This window comes from Lepisosteus oculatus, chromosome 3, assembly GCF_040954835.1.
Source record: "Lepisosteus oculatus isolate fLepOcu1 chromosome 3, fLepOcu1.hap2, whole genome shotgun sequence".
NCBI lineage: Eukaryota > Metazoa > Chordata > Actinopteri > Semionotiformes > Lepisosteidae > Lepisosteus > Lepisosteus oculatus.
In genome coordinates, this window is record NC_090698.1 from 7,561,727 (window position 1) to 7,588,464 (window position 26,738).

The 26,738-nt window shown below is 47.5% G+C and overlaps 2 protein-coding genes across 7 annotated transcripts in view; one reads left to right on the forward strand and one right to left on the reverse strand.

Annotated features, from left to right (window-relative positions):
- chd3 (chromodomain helicase DNA binding protein 3) overlaps positions 1-13,128 on the forward strand; it is a 48,590-nt gene extending 35,462 nt beyond the window's left edge. For 4 of the 6 annotated variants that reach the window (XM_069186562.1, XM_069186563.1, XM_015340775.2 and 1 more), the window contains exon 40: positions 1,061-5,720. In XM_069186562.1, coding sequence (XP_069042663.1) covers positions 1,061-1,266 — 206 coding nt within the window. In that variant the 3' untranslated portion in view covers positions 1,267-5,720. The other 2 variants (XM_069186566.1, XM_069186565.1) reach the window with 2 other exon arrangements.
- Positions 13,129-15,953: 2,825 nt separating this feature from the next.
- On the reverse strand, positions 15,954-25,284 carry tnfsf12 (TNF superfamily member 12). The gene is made up of 6 exons (XM_015340795.2): positions 24,336-25,284; positions 22,636-22,720; positions 20,172-20,228; positions 19,578-19,595; positions 19,037-19,164; positions 15,954-18,324 (listed from the first exon to the last, which is right to left on the reverse strand). Exons 1-6 carry the CDS (start codon positions 24,504-24,506, stop codon positions 18,070-18,072), a joined length of 714 nt encoding a protein of 237 aa, XP_015196281.2. The 5' UTR covers positions 24,507-25,284; the 3' UTR covers positions 15,954-18,069.
- Positions 25,285-26,738: the final 1,454 nt, after the last annotated feature.

Here is a 26,738-nt window from a genome sequence, read left to right on the forward strand (position 1 = left end):
AGCACTCTAAAAGTCCATTGGCAGCTGCTGTGTGTGTGAAAACCTTTTCTCTTTAACACTCTTTTTTTTCCTTCTTTTGTTTATTTTTGCCTCTGTGTGTGTGTGTATATAACTTTTTCAAGTTAAAAAAAGAACATTAAACTCTCTCTCTCAGCGATCCGGACTGTTGACTGTACGGTAGCTGACGGGATCACCCCGAATCCCCAGTTTAAAGTCGAGGCCACATGAGGAAGTGGTGAGGGGGGCAGCCCTTGCTCCTTGACACTGGCCAGCTGTCTGTAGCCCCAGCAAGGATGAGTATTGCCACTTCCTGCGGACTCGGGTGGGTTGGAAGAGCCTCAGCCTTTCGGGAGTGTTCAAAAGGGCCACATGGTCTCCCAATAGTACTGTTTTCTTTTTCTAACTCTGTGTGTCAAATAAGAGCCAATGCCCCTTTGTAGTTCCTGAGCGGAGACTGTGGTGACGATAGGAATTTGTCCTCCCCTGTGTTGATGGGGATCTGGGAAAATGCATCCGTGGAGTTGCGTTTTTTACAGTAATGTGGCGGATCATTTATACCTGACCCGGTCTGGTTAATGGTAGCGGAAACTGGGAAGCATATCTTTAAAAAAATCATAGCAGTGGTTTAAAAAGGCCTCTGTGTTAAACTGCGTGGCTGTAGGTGAGTGTCAGTATGTATTCGTCTGTGCGTGTGCGCCCGTTTGTGTTTTAATTTCTTTGATGTTTTCACATTTGGTACCGGAATATTTAGCCCTGAACCAGAGTGGATTTCAAAAAAAAGGAGAGGAAAAAAACAAGTCTAGACGACAGGAGAACACAGGAGAGTGGGAGAGGGGGAATATAGAAACACAACCAGCGAGCGCCAAAAAGACAATGTGGGAAAGAAAAAAAGAGGAAATCGTGCACCTCCTCCATGCTGCCCGGCGAAAGACATTTCAGAGCCCAAGATTTGGGATTGTGAGCAAAAGCAGGACCAAAAGAAAAATGAAATTTTTAAAGAATGCGTTTGCATTGCTGCTGTGACCTTGCCAGTATACAGTGTGACTTATCTGCCCTACAGAAGCCACCGCCTGCTTGAAGACCAAGGAGTACGATATTCTACAGCGCCAGCGCGTGGTGGACCTCTGGAAGGATGGCAAGTCGGAGGGGGCCATCGGCCAGGAGCTGCGGATGCCCAAGTCCACCGTGCACAGCATCATCGTCAAGTACCGGCTCAGCAACACCGTGGAGAACTTGCCCCGCAACGGGCGGCCGAAAAAACCGTGAGGCAGCACGAAACCCAAACACCTCCCACTCCCATTCCCCCCTCCCCTCCACCTCCCCCATCACCACCCCTTCACACGCCCCTCCAGCGCAAGCCCGGTCCGGAGCGATCCGGGAGTGCCCAATTCAGCACCAGACTCCCCCCCCACACACACACACGCACACCCCCCTCCCCCTTCGCTCTCCTGGCACGGCACCCCCCTCCACACGTCACAACGCCAAGAGCGGAGAAACTGGCGCTTGCTGACCCCGACGCCGAGGAAGCCGCGAAGACCGAGGCTTTGAAACGGTTTTGCCTCTCCACGCCTCCACCTCCCACTCCCGTCTCTGCCTCTGTTCAGTCCTCCGGGGGAGGAGGTGGGCACAGATCGCCGCTGCCCCTGGAGAAAAGTGGCGAAGACTCACGCTCTGAAACGCTGGGATCCAACCACTCGCCGTTGTCGGCTGCCGCACGTACCCCAGACTTGCCCACCTCCCCGTCTCCCCCCCTCATCATCCTTCCTGCACGGCACCTTTAAACTCGCGGGAGACTACAGATCTGGAAACATCTCATGCCAGTCTGCCCTTCTGTCAGGATGGGACTTGATGTCTTCCGGTGGATCAAGTGGAGACACCCTCAAAGCTGTTGTCCCGCCTCCATGCTGGGGACTGAAAAGAAGCAACAGATGAAGACAGAAGGAGAAAAGCTGAACCCCAGAGCCGATTTCGAAGAATGCCCGCATTTCCCTTTTCTGCAAAAGCTTTCATTCTTTAGAGGAAGCTGAAAGGACAGCAAAAAGACTCCTGTCCTCTCACACACACACACACTCCTGTGAGAACCAGATTCAGCTTCTGGGAGCAGGGCAAGGAAACTGCAGACTGTAGTCCTGTTTGGGGGAAGAGGCAAGTTCTAGGAAGGTGCTTTGATCCCCCTGTTTGAGACGAGAAAGCAAAGAAAACGTTGAAACATCAAACGCTAGAACAGATTGCCGTCTGTGGCGGGGAAACTGTGCCGAGCTGTTAAAAAGCCTCGGCAGAGAGGGCTCGGATTAGGCAGGCGGAACAGAAGTGAGATGTGTGCAGTCCTGCTCGCGATGGAAATGTGGAATGCAAGCGTGTAGATCTGTTCAACTGCGGTGACCCACCAAGCACAAAATGGAGGAGAGCCAAACACCCACAGCGTTTAGTAGACTGGGCTTGGCGTGTCACACAGTGGGGAGATTTTTCCTGCTTGCTGTTGGCGGGGCATTTTCACTGTACTTCAGGCAGCGCTTGTTGTGGCGTGACGCGGGTCTTTGTCGACCGGTGAAAGAGAAGGACCCTCGCCCCAAAGCAGGGGTCAGGAGCTCTGAAAAAACCCATCGCTCTTCAAAAACACTTCTTCCGTCGAATGGGACCCAAAGCTGCTTTCCCAGCTGGCCTGGAAAGAGTGCGAGAGGTGTTGCGCGTGTGCAGTGCTGAGGCCTGACCGAGGGGGTGGGGTGGGGGGGCAGGGGCTGGGGTGTGCTTTAACGAGGGCTGCCAGCGTTTCGAACGCGTCCTGCCAGCCTGTCGGCCTGTGTTCTGAGGAACAGAGTTGCGCCGGTGTTGCATCTCGTTGCTTCTGTGGGTTTTTTTTTTTTCCTGTCACGAGAATAATCATCTCGCCTGTGTATCGGGCGGACCCGCCTTTCACAAAAAGCTCCCACAAAAAGGAAGAGATGCACCTGCAGGGTGCGCTCAGAATCCGTCACCGCTGCAGACGTGTTTACGTTAAGAGCAGAGCTCCAGACCGGCAGGCCCTGCCTGTGTGAGAAAACAGGCAGAGCTCTCAAACCTGGCTGCCCGAGCCTTTGCCTCGTTTGTTTAGTCTACGTGACAGACTGTTTTAGAAGCGGGTGTTTTGATCTGGCAGTAAAAGTGGGAAGCTGGTCACCCCTGCAGGCGTGTAGAGAAAACAGGACGTCCAGTTACATCACAGATTGGGAGCGGCCTTTTTCACTGTGATTTACTTCGCTCAGCTGGACATTCACTTGAGTATTTGTGGTGCTTCATGAAAGCTGTGCATTTTTTCCCATTATCCCTGGGTTTGCGTTGTACTTCCAGAAGAATCGGATGAGACTTCCATCCCACAGAAGTGGGGTCCATCCACTCTGGATGACCATGAGTCGCTTTCCTGCTCCATAGGGTGGCTGGTTTGTGCAAGAGAAAATCCGTTTAGGTACCTTGTAGGTCTGATCCTGTTTCCTTTCTGATTTGTCTGCCACTCAACCTGACAGCAAACTGCAGTCACAGATCCTGAGCTGATAGAGAACACCAGCCCTCCAGTCCTAATTACACACCCACCCCTCACTCCCCACAGGGAAGTGAGCCGCTAATGTGCACATGTGATGCACAGCTCTAAGCATAATAGAGAGCTGACACTATCATACCAGTCAGCCCCACTCAGGGCTTGAACCAGGTAATGGGGCAGAAGACTGGTATTTGCACCATTAGACATTTGTGGCAACAAAACCCAGCCTTTAGCTTAGAGGCTTATCAGGCCAGAGCTTGTCCTGGTTTCATTAGTGTTAAGTGGACTGAGAGTGTATGGCTCTTGTTGGACGCTAGTCCATTGCAGGGTTACCTCCAGCATTTCAGATTACCGCGTAGGCAGAGCTGGATAGACTGGAGCAATTGAGGGAGAGAACATTGATTAAGAGTACAAACAGCTGTGTTCAAGTCCACTGTCAGGACTTGAACACAGCTCTTCAGTTATCAGTTTAGTCTTAACTCTTGCTTGTTATTGCTCACTGTAATCCCTAACCCATTCTGCTGCGGGTGCTGCCTTTTGGAAGGTAAACCATTAAACCAGTGTCTGGTCTGTGCACACTGCTCACGGAGCTGTTGTGACAGAGGGGTAAATTTTAACCTCCTACATAAATCCCCTCCGCCAAGTTTAATCAGGCTTGAAATGTCATTCCTGCTCCACTCTTCAAATACACGGATATTTACAGGTATTCTTTTAGAAAGCACAGCTTAACACGTTTCCCGGCAAATGTTGAGTGAAAGTAAATGACAGAGGGGAAAACCTTGGAAATATTGTGAGGAATTGGCACCCAGTAAGAGTTCCTATCCCAGATATTGTCCAATTGATTTATCCTTGGTTTTGAAATGGCCACAATTACCTCATAAGTCTGGTTTTGATTTCTTGCTCAAAGAACCCAGAGAGGCACTTTCTACTGGATAAATGCCTGATATAAAATTGTAATAGAGGTTGACTCTGAAGCACAGGTTGGAAAATGAGTTTGTATGTCTGATTTAGAGGCGCACACACCTCTAAATTCAAACTAGGGGTGTGTAAAAGCCTCAATAAAGCACCGCCCATATTCCACTGTTTACTTCCTGAAGTTTGAGTTCATGTTTCATAATGGGTTCCTGGAATTGCCATAGGCATCATGCTACAGTATCTTATGCTGATCCTTTGAATTGATAATCTTAAACTTGACATCCTTACCTTTAACTTTTGACCAAAACTCAGAACCATGCAATCAGCACTGGACGTTGGCAGAAACGTATTTATTTCTCATTCCTGTGATGATGTTTTGTAATTCATTAAGAGCTTGTGAACTTTCCCCCCACCCCAAACGTGGCCTTTTTTTATTTTTGGACCAAATGTACTGTCAATTAAAGCAGTTCACCAAGACTGAAACTCCTGAGTCTTTCTCCTCTCAGACTGAGGTCGGTAAAGAGCCCGTGTTTGTAATAAACCGTTTGTATGTTCCTTTATTTTCATACTTGGCAGTGTTCTTCTTCTTTTTCCTTAATTAAATGTGGTATGCCGATCTCCCTCCAGGGAGCATGATTAGCTAATTCAGCGTTGAGGTAAATTTGAGGTGTGCTCCTGCAGTCTGAACAGGAAGGACAGCGAGTCGAGCTCAGAGAGGCATTTTGTATCGGATTAATGCCCAATACAAAATCGTAATACAGGCTGACGCTGAAGCACAGTGCGGAAAATGAGTTTGTCCGTCCCTTGTATGTAATAAACAGGGTGCACACTTTCTGTCCCTACGGGCAAAACCTCAGCCTTGAGACTTAAGTGCACTGTCGCAGAAGTCTTTCTGTCGTTGACTGGGTCTGTAACGTGACACAGAGCCACAGGGCGAGCCGCTCTGCAAGCTGGCAGCAGTGTCCCCCGCCACAGTACGAACCATCAGCTTGCATCCAGCCCCTTCCAGACCAGCACCTTGTTGGACAAAGCAATAAAAACAAAGGGTTGCCCTTTGGCTTCTGGAAGTTTGTTACTCTTGGCCCTGAACTGAGGAGCTGCTCTTCCAGTACCAATTGCTTGCGTGTGAGGGTGAGACTGCGTGTGTGACATCCGTACACCCCTGTCCCCCGCCTCCCTCTGGTCAGGTCAGCCAGTTTGTATGAAAACAAAACTTGAGGAATTTGTATGTTATTTTATATTAACTGAATGTACATGTAATAAGCTAGCATAATTAAAAAGGCTGTCACAACTTGCTTTTGAAGGGTCTTTTTGTGTTTGTTAATTTTGTGGACTCTCCTTGTGGGTGGTGCATTTTACTGAGGAAGCTGGGTTCTTTTTGCACAAAAGGAGAGGAGGCCATGGTTCCCTCTTATACGCGAGATGAACAGCATTAAAACACGGCCTTTTCTCTCTCTATGGCTCTCTCCCTCTTCTTTCTCTCTGTCTCTGTGACTCTGCTCCTTTCCCACTGTCTGTCTGTAATCTCTCTCTCTCTCACTGACACACTATCCTGAGCTCAGCGTGAGTGCGTGGGAGGGAGGGTGGCTGTGTTGCTCAACTCCCCAAACAGGATTATTCACGGCCAAAACAGCAAATCTTCCCTGATGTCTGCCTTCTTAAACGAAACCATTTTTAATTAAAATGATCTTGGTCTCCTAAAACAAGCCAACCATAACAAAGAAACACAGGGCAAAAAACAAATGTATTCAACCAGTGGGACAGGAGCTGAGTGATCTGTCGCCAGCGCTTCACTAAGCAGCGCTGAGACCCCCTTCCTGCAATTCACAAGCACTTCACCTCTTGTCCCTTGTCGAAACATGGCTGTTTCCGGTCTGTGCTCCAGGCTGGAAAATTGCCTCCAGTATAAGCAGGACTTTGTGGATGTTCCCCCCCCACCCCCCATACTGTTAGGAATGTGCAGATATTGTTTGCTGGCAGAGCTCAACTCTCCACCCACCATTTTCTTGGGTTTCTGAATTTTGTTAACGGCGTACAAGAGCATCCTGGCTCCCTTTCAGCCTTCTTCCCCCTACTCCCAGCTCCCAGCAGGCCGGCAGCTGCTTCGAGCAGCGTTTTCTGAAACAAGACAGTCTTAATAACAGGAGGTGCGTCTTGCTGCAAGAGGTGGTCTGTGCCTTGAGCCAGCTTAGCTGGGATCCTTGCAGAAGAAGCTGGATGAGGTTTAGCGTGTGAAAAAAGGCAGCGGTGCCGAGTTTCTGATAGAGATGTCACTTAAGGATACTGCTGAGTCTGCCGTGAGCGACGTGTTGAGTGTGTGGGCCGAGCGTGGGACACTTTCAGGTTTCTTAGTTTTTACCAAAAATAAAAAGTTTCAGAAGGCAGTAAAGCAAATGAATGGCACAGGCTCTTAATACAAGCAAGGGAGGGTTTGATGTTAACGGTTAAGATTTTCTAGTACAGTGATCAATAACCTTTTAACTCCCACAGCCCAGTTTTCATAAGGAGCGAGAAACGGATAAGACTAGCAACAGGGCTGCGTTTTTCTGATCTATCTGAAAAGATAACATGGGTTGGTGACACAATTTGGGAGTACAGTGCCAATCGCAAGAGGAGGAGAGCAGGGAGGCTGGCTTCACAAGCTACCCCTGTGGGCTGGGACAAGAGACAGAGACGATGAGAGAGTGCGGGTCAAAGGCAATGTGTAAAACACGTGGACTGGAGGGGGTTTGGATAGCTGAACAGAGGGGAGTCTTGTCTGGTATTTAGGACTGAAACCAGAAAGCAGGTTTTTACAGAAAATTACAATGAGGGTCAGCAACACACTTCTTGACAGGTTGTTGAAGCTTTTTCCCTGGGATCCTTTAAAATGGCTGAATGGGTAAGTTATTGCCCATCTGATTAGTAGTATGAAAAAGAACCTCTTCTCTTGTCTATAGCCTACATGTTCCCATGTACAAGCTTCTCTGGGTTGGACTGGGGGGCTGTATCTGATAGGTTGGAAGTTTTCCTGGGTGTGGCTAGGAAGGGATGAACCTGGTTTGATTGGTTGGAGGTTGTGGGCGTTGCTGAGTTGGCAGGGGGGCGGGGTGGGGGCAGTACATCCAATTGCAGGGGAGTTTCCATGGGACTGGCAAGAGGACAAGGGGGAAGATGTGTCTCTGATGGGGATTTTTTTGCCTCCCTCTGGCAAGGAAGCAGTACTGTTTTGGCAGTGTGATGTAAGTTAACAGCTCTTCTTTCCTCTTTCTACCTCCCCCACCCCCTCCCCAGTGCTTAACGGCCCCCCCATTGCTGTGAAGAAAGAGAGGGAAGGAGACATCCTGGAGAGAAGAGAGCAGAGGAGCGGAGAGGTGATCTGCATTGATGACTGAGCCCAGCTGCACTGTCACCCACACACAGACAGACGCACACACCCTCACTGGCCCATCCTGCACACGCCTCCAAAACAGACACCACGCACACTGGGTCTGAATCATTTCACATGCTGTGTTACTCGCGCGCGCTGTAAGCTGGCCCTCCGTCTTTCCTGTTTCTGGCCTCCTGACCCCGTCTTGTTTATTATATCCAGCAATGGCAGAGCCATCGATGGTGCTCCTCCTCGCAGTGTGTTTAATTGTAAAAGAAGCCTAGTCACCTTTGCCCTGTAGTCGGATGTTCTCGCTGCACGTCAGATTTGATCAGATAATGCCGTTTCACGCTGTTCGACGCGGCCCATCACAGCAGGGGCAGGACACGGAACAGATAGCTGGGAGGATTAATGCTGTTATTTGGTTTCATTGGGGATTCAGCTGCATCCGTGTGCAACTGCTGGGACGATGAAAATATCAGTCAGGCCCACACCTCATTCTGTTGGGAGCTGTGTGAGGGTCTTCAAGCCTCTTTTCTCCTGTTACTGACATTGGTGTGTCGTCACAGGACAGGTCTAAAGTTGACAAAATCCGGGAAAAGGAAATGCAAAAGAGGTGAAATCTGAAAGGAGGAAATACTGGGAAACCTTAAAGGGGAACTGCAGTCCCAGTTTCTCAGACTGGTTATTAAATCGTGGTAGCAGTAATTGACGGTTTCGCGAAAACTTTACAGGTTCCGAATTAAAGCACAAAATCTGGGAACTTTGTGAAAGTCCTACGTGGTCTCCATTTTGTCGCAAACGCTTGGTCTCGCCACAGGCGAGAGGGAGAGTTCCCAGCAATTGCGACATGAAGCAGCCCTTCCCACTCACTAGTCCCTGTCATGGCTAATGTAATGGGATGTGAGAGCGAATAAGTACCGGTTGTGCAGCAGACATTTCGCCGGTGCAATGTTCCAACATGATCTGCACGCAGAGTTAACGAGTAAGTATTATTTGTCGGCAAAACCATCTCGAGGTTGAGAGCAATATTTCTATTGGATTAAAAGAGATGTATTCACGAGCCTGCTTGTTTAGAATGTCGCCAGATGTTCTGTTGGCTCGTTCTGAATCACAGAACATGGCATTACATATACCTAAAAATTTGGGCTATTTTGTGATGTATATTGGAGGCTTTAAATGTTACTGTGTACATTTTACTCTCACTGTGGTTTGAAAGGCACTCGCTAATGCCGATTCTTTCAAACCTCGAAAGATAACAAAATAGTGCTGCAGTTCCCCTTTAATTAGAAGCTCACGCAGACACACTGCGCGGTGTCTGTGCAGGGTGTCCTGACTCACCCACCAGCGCAAGCACACGGTTCTCTGTGCCTGGACCCCAGCTCTCTGTCACCTGACCCTACACTCCTGACTTGTCCTTTCAGACATGCTCAGTCCATGGTAAAACTTATCGGGGTACAGGCACAGGGCATTAACTAAGGGGGTGGGATGATGTTGGGGGTACATTCATAAATTCACATTCATGCTTGGGTATAACACCTTTGCTCCCCAAGAATCGTTTATAAAAATGGTTAAATCCTCAATGGGGCAAACTAGTCGGTTACAGAGGTAACAAAAAAAAATGAAGGGATCTCTTTGTCTGCACCCCCAGTCTCCTCTTTATGTTTAAGGGATCAGACTGTACTGGGGTGCACCTAAGGAGATTATATGGTGGAACCTTCACTGAATCTTAGACTTATTGATTGTTGGTTTCTGCACTCAAACAGTGGTTTCAAAACTACCCTCTTCCAAGGACATTGTTTTCAACAACTTGGAATCCTAAACCTCCCAAATTATCCCAAATTATCTATTTATATGTCTATAAACCACTGAATATAATCAGCCTGTGACAAACACACAGGTGGGAAAGGCAGTGTATCACACACTCCCACACTCCGATTTTTCCTTCTCCCTGGGATGGGTTGGCTACATTTCAGGCAGCAATGCCCAATTTCTGAAACCCAGAAATCGGTAAAGGGTTGAGACTGAGTCCGTATCCTTTTCTGCTCTTTAAGAGCTGAAAGCTACTTTTGATTATTGAAAATCAGATCTGAGTTTGATTAGTCTACGATTCAAGCAGCCAGCTGGAGCAAGAACCAGAAATGGGAATAATCCCATAGGACCAAGGGTGGGAACCACTACCCTGGGAGCTCAAAGCTCAAAGGTCTGAGCTGATGGCCAAGCTCTACAGAACAGTTGGGGGCGCTGCTCCCGAAAGTCTGGCCGGTACTCCCATGCGACGCGCACTCCGATTGCACTTCCCAGATGACCCAGTCCTTTCCCTACCCTTGTAAGTGGGCATCTCCTTCAAAAACCCGCCCTTCAGGTGAGACATAAAACCAAGGTCCTGACACTCCATGGTCCTTGAAAAATCCCAGGGCATTTCACGAAAAGAACCCCTAGTGTTACCCCAGCATCCTGGCCAGATTTCCCCCCTGGCCTTTACAAGTCAAATCCCCCTCTCTGAACTGGCTTCATCACTCTGTTCTCCTCCCACTGAGAGCTGGTGTTGGGGGAGAGCACTGGTGCAGTGTGGCTGCTGTCGCATCATCCAGGTGGGGCTGCACACTGGTGGTGGTGGTGGAGGGGATCCCCATGACCTGTAAAGTGCTTTTAGTGGAGTGTCCAGAAAAGCACTATATAAATGTAAAGAATGATTATTATTTCAGAAGATATTCTGTTAAACTGTGTTTCTTAGAAAATAATTGCAATCAACCCCCCCCCTCCTATTTTTTATCCCTTCTTTCCTAATGGATCTCCAAACACTTTACACTTAGGTGGGGACTAACTGTCACCACCAGCCACCAGTGTGGTGACCTGTGGCAGCCATTCTGCCCCAGTAGGCCCATTCCACAGCAGGTCTGACAGAGGAGTGAGGCATTCACTTACCTGTTGAATTAGGGGGAAACTGTAGGGAGGCCAGATCGTACAAGACCAGAATTTAAAGAAAAAAAGAACTGATTCTGTAATATTGTATGAATTGAATAATTTTTTTTTTATTTGGATTTTCTTTCGTTTTTGTATTCTTTTTTTTTTGCGCAGCATTTAAATTTGATTGCTGCATATTGTTGATCCGCACGTTGCCTTAATTTTGTCTGCCTCCCGCTGAACGAGATCTGTTCCTCTGGTCGTCCGTGTGTGAGCAGTCTGGCCGGCCGAGAAAGAAAATGATCAGAGGTTGTACGAGAGCTTAGCAGAAAATGAGTAGTAACCTTTCTCCAGGGAGTCACAGCACACGAGTTAATGTCTCACAGGCTGCGGTGTTGGACTTGGCACTCTTCAGTTTACGAAACTTGGCAGGATCTGAACAGTACAGAAACGGGGCACGTGTCACTCGGACACCTGCAGCCGCAGATGCAGATCTGTAATGCCATCTACTTTCTGAACCCCCAGCCGACCTGGTTTCCCATCACCCTCCTTGTGTCGAGGTGCTGCTCGCCTCGCCCCACTTTTTCCTCTTCCGGTCGCGCCGTGCGAGTTTATAAACCCCGCCTCTTCTTGGGTGTCGCTTTATTTCTGGGCGCTGGGCTGCTCAGGGGCTGTCGGGCATCTTCTGGTTCCGTTCTGCAGAATCTGGTACAAAATTCAGTGTTGAACTCCTGCAGGTCCCCAACCCGGGCCCCCCAGCTGCTTTTCCACCCATTGTGTTTTGTTTCTGGGATACGGATTCTGTGATATTCTTTGCATATTTAAACTTTGATCATTGTTGTTTTTTTATTATTATTATTATTATTATTATTATTATTATTATTGTTGTTGTTGTTGTTCTTGTTGATGTTATTGCTGTTGTTGTTATTATTACAGAAGCTTCAACCAAAAAACAGAAAACATACATCGGTTACATTGCTCTCGGTCTCTTCATTACAATTTTGGCATGTTGATGACACAAGTTACAGAAATGAAAGATAAACGAGGAGGGCTGTCGTATTAACCTCTGAGATCTAAAATGTAATTAAAAAGATCCTGTAATTTTTTATTAGAAAAAGCAGCTCTTTTTCGGTCATGTCCAGTTTGCCCTTGAATTCATGAACAAGACTTATTCTTTAGGGCGGTTGGGCGAGGGGGTCAAGAAATGTACAGGTAACTTACCTGAATAGTGAGCTACTGAGCTGAACTTATAAGGCTTTGATCCACTAGAAAAACACAATTCCAGCATGACAGATGTACACAGACAGACCTGCTTTCTCTTGTATTTAAACTAGCAGACACATGCAACACAATGCCAAGTTTAAAAAGATGCAGGCACTGTATATAATTCTATAAATGAGCAAGTTTGACCTCTGTGACATACAGTATAAGGTTATGAGAATGATATATAGTTCTAATTATATAATCTACAGTGTATATACTGTATATGATATAGCATATGTATGGATAATATATGGCAATAGGATTCTTAAGGGTGCTCACCATAGATTTAGACAAGGCAGATCTTGCTTGAATAACCTATTGGACTTTGTTTGGACAAGCAACAGTAGTGATGGATACATGCAGCATACAACATGGTACATTTGAGAGAACATGGTGCAAGTATTCAAATTTCTGAAAAGCAGTCTGCACTAAATACAATTCCCCAGCATCTGCGTCCGCCCAGCTTGAACCCCGTGGAGGACAGACTCCGGATCGTTTTGGGGGTCTCAGGCGGGGATGCCCAGCTCCAGGCCTGGGGGGACACCAATCCAGCTGGTCTTGCAGGTCTCTGCGTATCTCCAGCATCTAAAGAGCGGGGATAAGGTGTCGGAAGGGTCCGGTTTCGAATTCGTCATCTAATTATTGCCTTTATCATTCAGTCTCAGCTGTGATAAAAAACAATACTGGTGCCCCCTGAGACTGTAGCTTTGACAGTCCCGGTCTGGAGTATAGCTGGACAGCCTCACAGAAATAGTCGCAGAACTAAGAAGGTGCTCTTAGGATCTGCTCCATCCGACAGGAAGTCAGAGGGAAGCCCTATTATTGGGCATTGGAATTTAGAGCCTTCCAACGGAAACAAAGCCTTTAGTTCAGCTGAATAGCTGGTCATGCGATATTTTACTTGTGTGTGTGGCGGGGGGGGGCGCTTGTAAAGCCTGGTCTCCACTGTACGCGAGGACAGTCGTTCACTTTTACTCTTCGTCCCGTTTTTCTCCTTTTGTTGGCTTTTGTTTGCGTTGCGTTGGTCACTGTAGCCGTCGTGGTTTCCGAGAGATCGGTGGTTTCGTGGTGTGGTTGTAAAGAGTGCGGGCACCGAGCACACTGTTAATAGGCGCAATCTCTGATTTTTATTTTGTTTTTTGTTTGTAATAAAAAAAAATAAAGGACTAAAAAAAGAAAAGGTTTCGGTTAATTCTGCGTAAATACTTTTTACATGCAAGACATGAAAAGGGCATTTCTGAAATGAATGGAGAACCCCTGTCTTGTGAGGTTGCTAGAGCAGTTCAGTAGGGAAGGATAACTTCAATCTGGGAGTGGATACACTCGCTATTGTGATGTCTCCCAGGAAATCTCAGCACCAACATCAGACCTAATTTCTAAACAAAGATTTCCCAATCTAAGAGCCTGGAACTCCACTTATAGCCCAGAGTTTATTTTTATCCTGGTTCTAAGAACAGTTTGTGTGTACAATTCAAAATCGCCGATTGTGACTCACAGTGGCGGACTGTCACGGCTGACGCAGGCTCTGGATTTTAGGATTTTAGCACTTATCAACCCCAAAAAATTGCCATCACCCAGCCCCCAGCGTACAGGAAAAACAAGGCCAGCATGGAGTAGTGAAATTAATCCAGCAACAGGAACATTGAGAAACCAGCAGCTAAAGGTCAAGAAAAGAGAAAAAAACACAATAAAGCATGTTTGTGCTGAAACTGGAAAAAAGGAATGCGTGGCCATCTGGTTCAATTATAGGAAGTGAAAGTTGGGGAGAGGGGATCTGGAGAGAGAGGGGGTTAGATTGCACTGGGGGATGGGGGGGGGCGCTTGTGCTCTGCCAGAGGAGCTGAGGAGCTTTTCAAGTGGGGGGGGATACAGGAGAGAGGGGCCTCGGATATCCCACTTCCCATTTGCGAGCGCGTTGCACAAGCTTTGTGTCACACTGACACAGCACGGGACAGGCGGGCTCAGGGCACAAGCCCGTGAGTAAGCAGCATGCAGTTCAAAACCGCAGACACGTGTTTTACGGTTGGGGAGTCGAAAAGGCTGGAATGCATGAGGTCATTCAATCGTTTGCTGGCTTTTCCATTCTCTGCAAGAGCTTTGGCTTTTCAGGTGTTTGGCGCAAGTGGCGTGCTTGCCTCTGAAGCACAGCCATTCAGGTCATTGAGGCGTACCTGCCAGCCTTCTGTAGCGACTGCAACAGCCCCTCTCACCTGGTGGAGTACCGGAGCTCTAGACTGTTTTTTTTTTTATTGCACCTACAGAGACAATGGCTCTTTTCAGCTGTGCTTTTGCAAAATCAAAACTGAGTGCAGGCTCAAAGATAATGTGCTTCTTTTGCTGTGTTCCCTGTGGTGATTTTAGTATGTATTTCAATATTTTAAATACATTTGTAAAGCACTGTAAGAATGAGGCGCACGTTCTCCAGTGCAGCAGTGTTGTTAAGGTGATCCTGTCTTAGTCCGCTGGAGTTTTGATGGGTAACTCCGCAACGGCCAACAAGGGGCCAATAGTGCTCAGTGTCTGGACTCCCTCTTCCAGCCTTGTGGCCTGGGGGCACAGCCTGGAATGGAACCTGCAACATTCCGGCTTCTGTCCACGAGGTGGAAGCTTTTACTGCAAGAGATATTAGGAGACCGCAGGCACAAACAAACTGTGCTTAGAACTGGCAAAATAATCCTTCTGCATTCAGGGTGTGACCACAGAGTGGCTCAGCTATGAAAGAGGCCAGCCTGTCACTCAACACAATGAACTGGCTCTCAACACATCTTTATCTTTTTTATTATTTCTGCTGTTTATAAAAAATAAAGCTATTTTAATTGTACGTCAGATGGTAGTACAGAAAAAAAAAGAAAGTTAATACAGTAAAAGTAAACCTTTTGATGCCCTGATCGCTGGTTAACAAAGGGGACTGAATAACGCATAGAAGCGAAGGTGTTACAGTCCTGTACAATATTAAAGAATCATTTAATCCAGCACCTGTTAAGACTTCTCTTTCAAAATGGTAACTCTGAGCAGTTAGATCAATTGAGCACTTTAGGGCGCTTAAGTGTCACAAGACGTCAAGGCATTTTTCAAATTCAAATTGTGGATGTTTCCCTCTGCTGTAGAATTTACTCGGGTCTGGGGCACGTCATTGGCTCCTTCTGACCCGTACCCCTCGGTTCGAGGGATCCCACAACTTGACTGAGTGCCGTGGCAAGTACGTAGACTCTTACTGGCCAGACTGGAAGACTCTGCTTCCCATGGAACATGCCACGCCTCCTAACTCTTCTGGCCCTCCCATCTACAGTGCTGTGGAGCTGGTGGCTTGTCAAGGAATGAATGACTCTGGCAGGAAAGTGAGCATGATGTCATCATTATTTTGAGGATAAGGGTTAATCAAGTTCAGAACCTATATGATCTGGCCTGATGTGGAGGTGATATTTTCTGCCTCAAGAAAGCAGCCAAATGATCATGCAGTTGATGTCGGACTGCTGTGCAAAGGACTTGTTGTTTACTGATGGTTTCTGCTCATTCCTGTAATAATTCGCTATTCTCTTTGAAATCTCTATGACTGCTGATTTTTTCCAAACAAGGCTGGATGTTGCCAACTATCACAAACTTACTGGGGGTCCTGCTCAGTCCTGATACTGCCCATGTTTTTTAACCACTGACTCATTGGGTCTACAATTCAGGCGTCATATGCATCAGTCAAGGATATTAGCTGACTATAACTAGGACTGTCACTAGCTGACTGTGACTGGGTTTTGCCACACACGGGCACACCTCCGACTTTCCTGTTTTGTGTCTGATTACAGCTTTGATGTACAAATCAAAAACAAGGAGGGCTTAATAGGAATTTGTGGTTACCCTTCATGATCATTCCTCGTAACGGCACTACACAAACTCAAATTGGTAGAAGAAGCATAGGCAAAATATTGACTAAATACTGACCCCTCTACTACTGTCCCTCACTGCAAGGTATAAGGATAGAGCTTACTGGACATACACATTAGAATCCCAGCATGTGCTCAGTAGCATCACAGATCATGTTTATATATATATATTGGATTATTTGTATCGAAACGTATTACATTATTAAAAATACAAATAAATCACAGATCTCCAAGAATTCAAAAACTGATTGATCTCCTCCTCCCTTCACAACACTGCTTCCATACAGTAATTCCAGGTTCCACTTAGTCACATGATGCCTGATGATGATGTTTACAAAAAAAAGTTTTTTTGTTTTTTTTTAGAACACTGGTGTGCTACTCAGCTCTCCATAGGGTCCAGTGTGCACGGGCACAAAGTAATCCCTTATACTGCTGCTCCAAAAAGAAACAGCTGCAGGCTGAGTTGGTCCTGAGGTTTTTCCATTATCCTCCAAAGAAGCTGTTAGTTAATCTTTTACTTAAGGATGCTTAATGCAGGCTTTGTGGCAATCAAGGATTATCACCCCTTGGTTTGTTATTTTTCTGTGACATTTCTGTACTTTTCCCAAGCTTGAGCTTCGCCATCGCCTTTGCAATCCCTCCCACCTCAATATTATTACGATATACCATAAACTGTAGCTGTCCAGTGTGGATGCTAACAATGTTTGCAGGCACTGTTAGCACAACGCAGTCTAGTTTACTGGAACATCACACTTCATCTGATTCATATTGTTTTTCCAAGACTCCCTTCTTGCTGCTTTTTCCAACTGTGATTTTTTTCCAGGAAAGCCTGGGTTTATTCCATTCTTTCCAGAATCTGCAGACTCAGGTCTAGTGCCTGCACAGTAAAATTGTTACTGAATAGCGTAGCTATCTTTGTGTGACACTTGATAGTCCAACTTGGGGCTACTCTTGTGCTTAGACTCCTTTGGCTCCAAATCCACACATGCTTTCCAGCCTCCCAACCATCCTCTTGCTCAGTTCCAGCTTTCTGTCTGCCTGTAGAAGGAGCTACAGTTCAGTACGGTTTCAGTTCTGACTGGAGCAAGTTAGAACCCCACTGTTTTCTTTGGAGGAAATGCTGGCAGTCCAGCATACACCTGTTAGGAATGTGTGACTCATATCTCCACACAGTGCTGCATCTCCGCTGGCATCAACACATTCTGATCCAAGACCGTCATGTTCCAGCAGGTTTCAGATTACATCCAAATTAAAAATTTGGGAACAATTGCAAGTTTTTGAAAAGTTTAGAAGCTGACTCCTTTTGGAGGCTTGGCAGGTTCCCATTCCACTACATAACTTCACTGAAATAAACTTCCTCATTAACTGGTCAGGGTGCCATTGAACCTAGTGTTGATAGATGGATGTGTCTTGACTTTCTGGGACTGAGGATGGCCAACTCCCTGCCCTGCTAACTAGAAAAAAAACGATTGATTGATGATTGAAATATTAGAATGCTGGGATGGTAAGCTACACAGTGCCAACTGCTCAACGATGGAAACGTCCTTGCCTGAAGAGCAGGGCACAACTGGTCTCTCCAGCTGTAGCTAGCAAAGTGCAGCTTCGTGGAGCATAGTGGTATGTCACTGAAGTGGTTCCATCACCACTGGAGAGGACCCAGTACTGCTATACCGTGAACCCTAGGAACAAGAGAGAAATTTGGACCCATGTCCTGGTTCATACCACAGTGAATGTGTGGGAAGTCACTGCACAGGTAAACAAAGCCAAATTAATCAAATTCATTTCTCAAGTTGCTGTGCCTCTCACAACTGTGGGGCAGGGGAAGGAAAGTCCTGTGGCATGTGAATTGTTGACATCCGTGAATTGTCCTCACAGCGGTTCTTCTGCTTTTGTAGTCCAGGCTGCAGCACATAATGACAGAGTTCTGCTTTAAAGGAACCGCTGTCTGGGAGAGGATGGGGAAGCTCTCATTGGTTCGGAAGATGGAGGGTTCACAAGCAGTGATGTTGGGTTTCCATATGGATGTTAACTGAGAAAAGGGCAATATCATACACTCCAAATAATGATAGTCTTTCAAAAAGAGGAATCTGCAGAAATGAGATCTTCAGACTGGATTTTGCTGCTCCGATAAGAATGTTTTAATTCAGTTTAGCTGTGGTGCATCGGAGGTGATGTGGGCGCGGGATCTCTCAGTTCATTCTCAGTGGATGGGTTTGCCCAGTGGGGCGACGCCCTGTGCAACAGTCTCAGATGACCTTGAAGAGGCCGAAGTAATGGCGTGGGCTGGAGTGCAGGGAGAAGGAGGGGCCAGTAGCAGTTCTTAGCCTTGTGCCCTTGGACAGCTGGAGCAGACCAGACACCTGGCAGGGCTTCAGGAAGTGAAAGGGATGAGTCTCGGAGGAGGGGGTGGTGCTGTATCCCTCCATGCACTGCAGCACCTTGCTCTGGTTGGCCAGCACATCCAGTTTCACGTAGGTGGTCTGTTTGTCGTTGAAGTGGACCTGAAGCAGAAAAGCAGAGGGACACGCAAACATATTTGACTGCCTGAAAGCCAAACTACAGAGATGGAAATAGGGCACTCCGTGAGGAGAAGGAGGACCAGTTCCCGTGTTTCTATGGCACACCCACCTGCCAGTTGTCTCCTGGTCTCTGCAGTGTTAGCAGGTCCCAGGAGCTGCTGATGAGAGGCTAGCTCAGGCCAAGTCCCAGAGCATGGTACACTACCTCTTCAGGAATGCCTTTTACAGCTGGCTAATGGGCTAATGGTTTTGGATCCTAATCAGCTTTTCATGTGCTAGATTAATGCACACATGCACGTGTAAGAATGCACACCACATATGGAAATAGAAACAAGCAGAAGATCTGGGCTTCTCCCATCTCCTGAGTGGCAGGTCTCTTAACTGATGAAGACGGAGATCAGATAAAGCAAAACACAACAAATTGTGATTAGAACTCCTGCATGGAAGGCATACTGAGCCTCATTCAGCTTCAACCTGACACAGGCTCTTGTTTGAATCCGCACTGGAGAAACTGAACCATAAATCTGAAACACTATTTGCAATCCTAGTCCCTTTTTACATTTCAGACGTTTTTCAAACAAAAAGTAACAACTTCAGTACTGCAGTGCTTTGGTTTGTAAAGTGTGCCAGAACAAACGTGCTGTGTTTTCTGGACTCCAGTCCTATAAGATCTTTGCACATTTCTGGGACTCACTTGGCAGTAGACATAGTAGAGGCCTTTGTGCTCCACTGTGAAGGTGCCTGTGTTGGGGTCGTAGTGCACGGCCTTAGTGGTATTTAGAACCCTTTCTGTCCATCCCTTTATGATGCCATCCTCGCCCACTGGAAGAAAAACACACAAACTAGCACTGTACCGCAGAGCCTCTCCTATAAAAACAGAGTTGCAAACATGAAATGCTAGCATGCTCTGTTTTAAATTAGTTGACTATTGGGGATTATCTCTCATTTGCGTGGTTGGAGAACTGCTCCACAGCACTCAGAAGAGGTATTAACACTAATACAGCTAGTACTTTAACTGTTGCTGTTGCAACTATCACTGCCATTACAGCTACAACTCCAGCTGCTGTTGCTACTACACTACAAAGTTTGCCACGTCTGAGGTGCTGCTACCATAAGTACTGCTGCTCCTTCCATTACTACTGCTACTGTGACTACTCCTGCTACCAGAGCTACTGATACTGCTGCAACAACAACAGCAGCAGCTTGATACAAACAACAGTAATAATGATACTCACCATGCGTCTGGGAAAGAACTGTAAAAAATAAGTGACAGAAATTAACGTTGATGTCACCCCAGACAGATGCACAAACAGAAAAACAAATGGCTGTTGTATTGACTTTGCTGTATCTGCTGTGTGCTTGTACGGCCAGATACACGGTGACATTGCAGAGTTTTTAAACCTATGCAAAGGATCGGCGCCTGTGGCTGGAAGGTTGCCAGTTCGTATCCCGCTGCCAGCAGAGGAATCCTACTCCGTTGGGCCCCTGAGCAAGGCCCTTAACCCCAACTGCTCTGGGGGTGCTGTGAAAATGGCTGACCCTGCACTCTGATCCTAAGCTTCTCTTCCTGTCTGTGTGCCTGGGAGAGCAAGTTGGGGTCTGTGAAAAGACAGTTTCCTAATGCAAGAAATTGGATATGGCCAAAGTGATTTTATCTTAACAGGTAGCCATCTACCTGTTACTCCATACAGCAATGTGACTGTGTCTGTGCGCGTGAGCCTGAAACATGCAGTGCCGAAAGTCAGCACTCATATGGGAGGCAGGGCTTGGCCAGGTGTGACAGTGATTACAAAGGCAAAAACGGAACCAACCAACGGCATCGCACTTACTTTCAAAATGAGCCGCCACTTTGTTCCGGCCATTTCGTCCGTTCTTGTGCTTTCGGACTGTAGAGTAAACCAGAAGAACGAATGAATAAATGTGCCCGTGTACTTATTGACATTTATTGACGCACAAGAATGCCGTTCTGTTCAATGAAGATCTTCTTTTTTCCGTGGGAAATGCACCCCGGATCCAAACACTTTAGCTGGTTTCAGTGTCATTTCAAATACTGGGGTGTCTGTAGGGCAGAAGGTTTCAATTGGGATATTGTTTAACTAAAGTTAAAAAACAATTCACACATAAACAGAAAAATGTAGTGCAAAGATTGAAATGCTTTTTGCAACTGGTGAAAAAATCAATTCTCCCAGAAATGATACTTGATGAGAGAAAAGAAGATGAAATTGATCCCCGGTGTCCAATAACACAGTCTGCTGCTGCATCTCTTATTTGTCTGCAGCTGGATAAAGTGGATAAAATGCTGCAAATCTGAGAAATAATCTTTACACGACGCATTTCATGATATCTCTCAACGGACGTTACAATAAAACAGTAGAACATAAACACTGCAGTACGGGAACTCGGACCAAACTGAAATCTAAAGTATACAGGTGGGTTTTAAGAAATGTCTTGAAGGTGCTGATTGATTTGTAAAACTGGATTAATCTCCCAGCCCATAGCCAGAGAACTGGGACCGTATTCTCCCAGTTTTCGGGGCCCGTTATTGGGATCGGAAAGAAAGCAAAAGTTCAAAGACTGCCAAAGCCGTGCAGGTGTGCAGGGAAGGAAGGGTTCACTCGTAGTCAGGGGCCAAAACAATCACCCTTTAAACGTGAGCAACATATACATTTGAATTATGGTCTGCAATTCACAGGGAGCCGATACAAGGACGATAAAACGGCTGACATATAATTAATAACAATAAGTAATAATTATAATAATAATAACTTATAATAATTGCTTACACTTATATAGCGCTTTTCTGGACACTCCATTCAAAGCGCTTTACAGGTAATGGGGACTCCCCTCCACCACCACCAGTGTGCAGCCCCACCTGGATGATGCGACGGCAGCCATAGTGCTCCAGAACACTCACCACACACCAGCTCACAGTGGGGAGGAGAGCAGAGTAATGAAGCCAATTCATAGAGGGGGATTTTTAGGAGGCCATGATTGGTCAGAGCCAATGGGAAATTTGGCTAGGACACCGGGGTTACACCCCTACTCTTTTCGAGAAACACCCTGGGATTTTTAATGACCACAGAGAGGCAGGACCTCGGTTTTACATCTCATCCGAAGGACGGTGCCTGTTTACAGTATAGTGTCCCCGTCACTATACTGGGGCATAAGGACCCACATGGACCGCAGGGTGAGCGCCCCCTGCTGGCCCCACTAACACATCTTCCAGCAGCAACCTTAGTTTTTCCCTGGAGGTCTCCCATCCAGGTACTGACCATAAGCTCACACATTTTATTTTTAGTTAAAATGTGTGCTTTTTCAATATGCAGTAAAATGGATAGCAGGGGAGGAAAGCTTTAATGGTGCACACTGTGACAAAATATACCCCATTAAAATGTCTTTAATAACTTATTTTTAGTCACAGAACAGAACAACTCGTGTTTCAATACACATCCTTTCTTAACGATACAAATATCTGTGTCATATTTAAGATCAATGGAGGAAGCCGCAAGTGAGTGCTGGAGGTTATTGTCACTTCTATGAATTTTAACAATGGAAACCAAATAGAATAGCTCCAACAAAACTACTTCCCTCTTCTTCTTCCCCCAGCTAGCAAACAGCATAGCGAGCTGGTTTCCTACAGCAGCTGGTTTTTCAGTCATAGGACAAAAAAGGCTGCAGGAAAATGAAAGCGACACTTTTTTGTGTCCATAAATGCACAGATGAAGAAGACCTGTGCTTAGAAAGGGGAGGGAGAGGGAGTGAAATCGCCTACACAAGAAAAGCTCTGAACTGGCTTGAGTTCCACTGAAGAAGACTGCGCCTTCACAGGCTCAGACCTGTCAAACTGTTACTGATCATTTACCAGAACATGAAAACCTTTCATCCCATGATGATCGAAGGCCTTAACACACAAATTATCGTCTCTTCGATCATTCATTTCAAAGCGCTCACAATCTTTTAAACAAATGGTGATTCGGGACCTATAAGACGAGCTGGACTGGGGTTCTCCAGGACCAAGGCTGGAGACCCTGTGGTTTAGGATTGGCCAGTAAGACTAACTGGACTGGGGCTCTCTAAAATTGGGGGTCCCTCCACTTACAGAGAGCGGGACCGCGGCTCTCCCTGATGTAGGCTGTGTCATTAATCGGCTATGAGTGGGAAGTGCAAGAACACGCCTCATGTTATGACCCGGATGTTCGAGTTTGGGTTATGTGGCTGGCCGGGGAAGGCGTGTGTTGTGAATTCTGAGACGATTGCTGCTCCAACGCAGAAGGAACAGACACCTGTCCTCACCTGGCGTTCGCTTAACTCTCTGCCCTTCCGCCAACTCTCTCTTCTCCAGTAGGAGCTGGACAATGGCCTCGCGCTGCAAATTCAGCTGGAGAGAGAGAAAACCAGGAGGAGTGCTTTTACAGATGGACAGTATCTGCAGGTCAACCTGGTTTGAAAAAGCCTGCAAATCCTCCACACAACGCTCCCCTCCACACGCACAGAGCCACCACCCCACCCCTCTCCTCATATCCCCATACACATACAGTAGGGCCATCTGCACTGTTCCTTCTGCAGAAGGATCTTCCTGCTGCTCCAGCTACCTGTGGTGAGATCAAAGAGCCCAAGGCCTACAAATGCAATTGTCTTTTATTGCACCCAGTTACTGACTGCTGCTAAAACCAGTCAAGAACCCAGTTAGATAGACTCAACGTAATGCTCATCCTCATAATGCTGGGCGGCTGGTTCAAGTCCTGAATTATGAGGTTAAAACTACTCCGGATTCCCTGCTGCCAGTTTCCCATGCTAACATCTATACATTGAGCAACAGGGCCCCCTGTGCAGTGCCATGGAGACACAGCGGAGAAAGCCATCGTGCAAGTTTTAGCAGCGCCCGTCCAAGCCCCTGCCCTCCATAACCCTGGCTACAGCTGTTTTTCTTGTACTGCTTCCAAAACCGCACACTGAAACACGTCCCACACAGCCCGGAATGCAGGCAGAGTGCTGTGCGACGAGCTCGCCACCCTGCTGCAGCGTCTGCATGAGTACAGTGCGAGAGGAGACCTGTCTCTGGTAAGGCGCAACGGTGCTGTGCCAACGAATCAAAAATGGGGTGACTGTAATTGTGACCTCCCATTTCTCTGTCTCACCTCACCGGCTGCCACCACTTCCTGTCCGCCAGCGTTTGGAAAACGCGGGAAACACAGGCGTAAGGAGGGCAATAAGTTACAGTACACATCAAGGAATACAACACGAGGCAGAGGAGAGGGCATTGACACATGCAGTTTGTTTCAGGGCAATTAATACTCTGTTCTGCTGCTCCTGCTGCCACAGCTCTTACTACAACTACTGCCACAGGTGAACAGGCTGGCACTGCCACTGGTTCTGCTCCACAGCTCTTACTACAACTACTGCCACAGGTGAACAGGCTGGCACTGCCACTGGTTCTGCTGCCACGGCTACCGCTGGTGCTGAACAGGCTGGCACTGCCACTGGTTCTGCTCCACAGTGGGTGTGGGGTATCTGGAGCTGTCAAGTCCGCTGTTCGAGCCGCATCTTTCAAGCGGTCGGACGAGATCCTCGACTATAAAAGCTGGCAACCAGGTAAGCAACGGTGGTCAAGCTGTTGCCCTTGTCGTCATTGTTGTTGTTACTACTGCTAACACTACGAGAAGTGCTAATAAGGAAAATATCTATTTTGAAAGCTGATGAATCCAATTTTTCGAAACCGAGGCTTGGTGGAGACAGGAGATTAACGATTTCCACGGCATTACGGTGCCCTGCGTGGACTAGAGCAAGGCGACCACTGAACTAAACACGAAGAGTGGAGGGGCAGTCCAGGGAGGCCGGGGCTGTCCCGGTTTGCTGGAACTGCTGGCGAGCGCGCTGGTTACATAACACAGTGGCCTTCATACAGTTCTGAACTCGTACTTGGGCGTCGGGTACACGAATAATTCAAAACCGCACGTATGAGAATCCGCTTGTGTTTGGTTGCGGGCTCCTACCTGTTCCAGGTGGCCCTGCAGCGTCCGGAAAGACCGAGACAAGTCGCGCGTCTGTCCCCAAGACCACGCCGTCAGGGCGACGCTAATAGCGGCCAGGGTCACCGCCGCTACAGCTACTGCGCCCCACACCGCAGGTACGCGCACTCGTCTCCGCAGTAGAACTCGCTGCATGCTTCTGCCTTCTGCTTCCTTAACATTTCAAAGATTTGCTGCTTCTTGTCTCTTTTTCTCGGAGAGGGGTGCCTGCTTTCAACTCCCTGCAACGGAACGCGTCGTTTCTTAGTCGGAATAACGCAGGTTTGACCGGGAGAACTAGCGTACTCCCCCCCACACACACACACCACCCCCAGAGAGCGGACGGCTAAAACTTTCGCATTGCGAAACTGGAATCGCGGCTGAAACGCGTCCGAGTATATTTAGCTCGGCGAGTGCTTTCCAAGATCAACAGACAGCACCACAACGACTCCGGCTGCAAGGGAGAAAGAAAAAGAGGCGCCGTTTCTGCAGCTCAGGGCTCATCTGCACGTTAAAAAAAAACTGCCGATCCGTGCCCTTTTCGTGTTTGTTTTCTTGCGGTGTATCCTGTCACTCTGCTGTTGCGAGGAGAGGAAGCCCATCTCTCTCCCTCTCTCTCTCTCCCTCCCTCTGCCTCTCAGTTCAGTTCAGTTCTCTCCTCTCCTCCTCTCTCCTTCTGTGCGGACGCCGGGGCACTCGGGACTGCGGGAGCCGAACTATTTTATGCATTTTAACACACAGGAATTGTCCCGGGGCCGAAATGAGTGTCGACTTTAAAACTGGCACGATTACGCGTGAGAACTATACTGCTCAGGGGTTCTGTCTTCCTGTCTGTAGCCTGTGCTGGGGCCTCTCAGACGCGCAGCTCTGCATATTGCCCGATTGCCAGCCTTTCAATGGACACATTCAAAACCACTGGCACCGCGTCCGTCACCCTCTTTCTGACCGAAGAGGAATTTATAAGGTCGCGCACCTCGTGCTGTGATGGCGTTATTTCCTAAGAGGAAATGGGTTGCGCCATAAACCGGTCCATGAGAACAGGGCTAACTTTTTTCACCCCCCCGGGACTGTGCAGCCCATGAAATTGACTCGGTATTTGTGTTCTACCGCGGTCATACCACGCGAGTCTGGTTTTGCCAAGCATTGCCCGCGGGGTGGGTCATGCTTTAGGTTGCTGTGCTTGTTCACTGCACTCTACGGCGCTTCACCCGCTTAGACGTTTACAAGAAGCTTCCCGTCTTGCCTTTTAAATGTTTGATCCCGTTTTTTTTCCTACAGAGAGCAGAACTGCGCACCCACACTGGCGCTGGCGAATTGCTCCTTATTTCTAACCCGATCCCCGCGCAACCAGCGATTGGGCCCGTCCTAGAAGATTAGGATATCGGTTTCTTCGTCATACTCCATTCTGGGTTTGCACAATTCCCACACCTGCAGCTTCCCCTCAAATAAGCTGCTAAGGCAGTTTCTCACTGGATGCTCCTGATGTGCTGTGGGACTTCGGGCGCAGAGTGGCTGCGCTCTATCACCAAGATGGTGCAGCACTTCAAGCGCGGATGTTGAATTGTGTCCCGCTTTATATGTAAAGAGTTCTGGGATGAAAGGCTACGTAGATGTGGCCTTGTTAATTGAGAAACTGCTCACCCTGGCTGCATAAGGAAAACACTTGAGAATCTATTGTAGAAGACACCAGCAGGGGGCGCGCGTTCGCTGCATGCAGACGGTTCATCAGTGCCGGTTCCAGTGGCGAGGTGCGGTTCTCCCTGGATTCGCCAGATGTCCGTATCAGCAGACAGCTCGTTGAGTTCGGGGCCGTTAAAAAATTTGAATGTGCATTCACGTTTCAGTGATGCGTCTTAAATCTGTAACCGACTTCAAAATTCCTCATGCTCAATAAGGCTCTGCCTTATAGGCTCAAGGCTCAGTACTTGTCTCAGCTATTATTGTCCTACTCCCCACCTCGCCACTTTGCTCCTTTAATTCTGGTCTCCCGTCTGTCCCCCAAGCACTGTATGGGTGACTGGGCCTTCTCCTGCTGCGCCCCAGAGCTCTGGAATTCTATCCCCAAGGATATCGGAGAGTCACCTTCCATAAACTCTTTCAAATCCAGACCCAAACCCTTCTTCTTTTAGAAGGGCCTTTACTGAACTGGTCCTGTTCTTTACCTTTCTGCCCCTGCTGTATCCAGGACCTCCCGTCTGCTGTCTCCTCTCATTGTGCACATTTGGTGTATTGTGTAATGTTGTTGTCGTTCTGCAAAGCGCTTGGAGAAGCCACCTTTGAAGGCGCTATATAAACTAAAGTTTATTATTATTATGACATGCCACTAAACGCAGTGCCTGCCAGAATACAGCACAGCTTATATTAATGGACGCGCATTATTTATTATTC

Excerpts from the sequence above, each read along its gene's own strand:
- tnfsf12 (XM_015340795.2), bottom strand. The coding sequence starts at position 24,506 with ATGCAGCGAGTTCTACTGCGGAGACGAGTGCGCGTACCTGCGGTGTGG. Across the intron at positions 22,721-24,335 it reads TGCAGGGCCACCTGGAACAG|CTGAATTTGCAGCGCGAGGC; the intron begins GTAGGAGCCCGC and ends CTCTCTCTCCAG. Across the intron at positions 18,325-19,036 it reads TCTACTATGTCTACTGCCAA|GTCCACTTCAACGACAAACA; the intron begins GTGAGTCCCAGA and ends TTTCTGCTTCAG.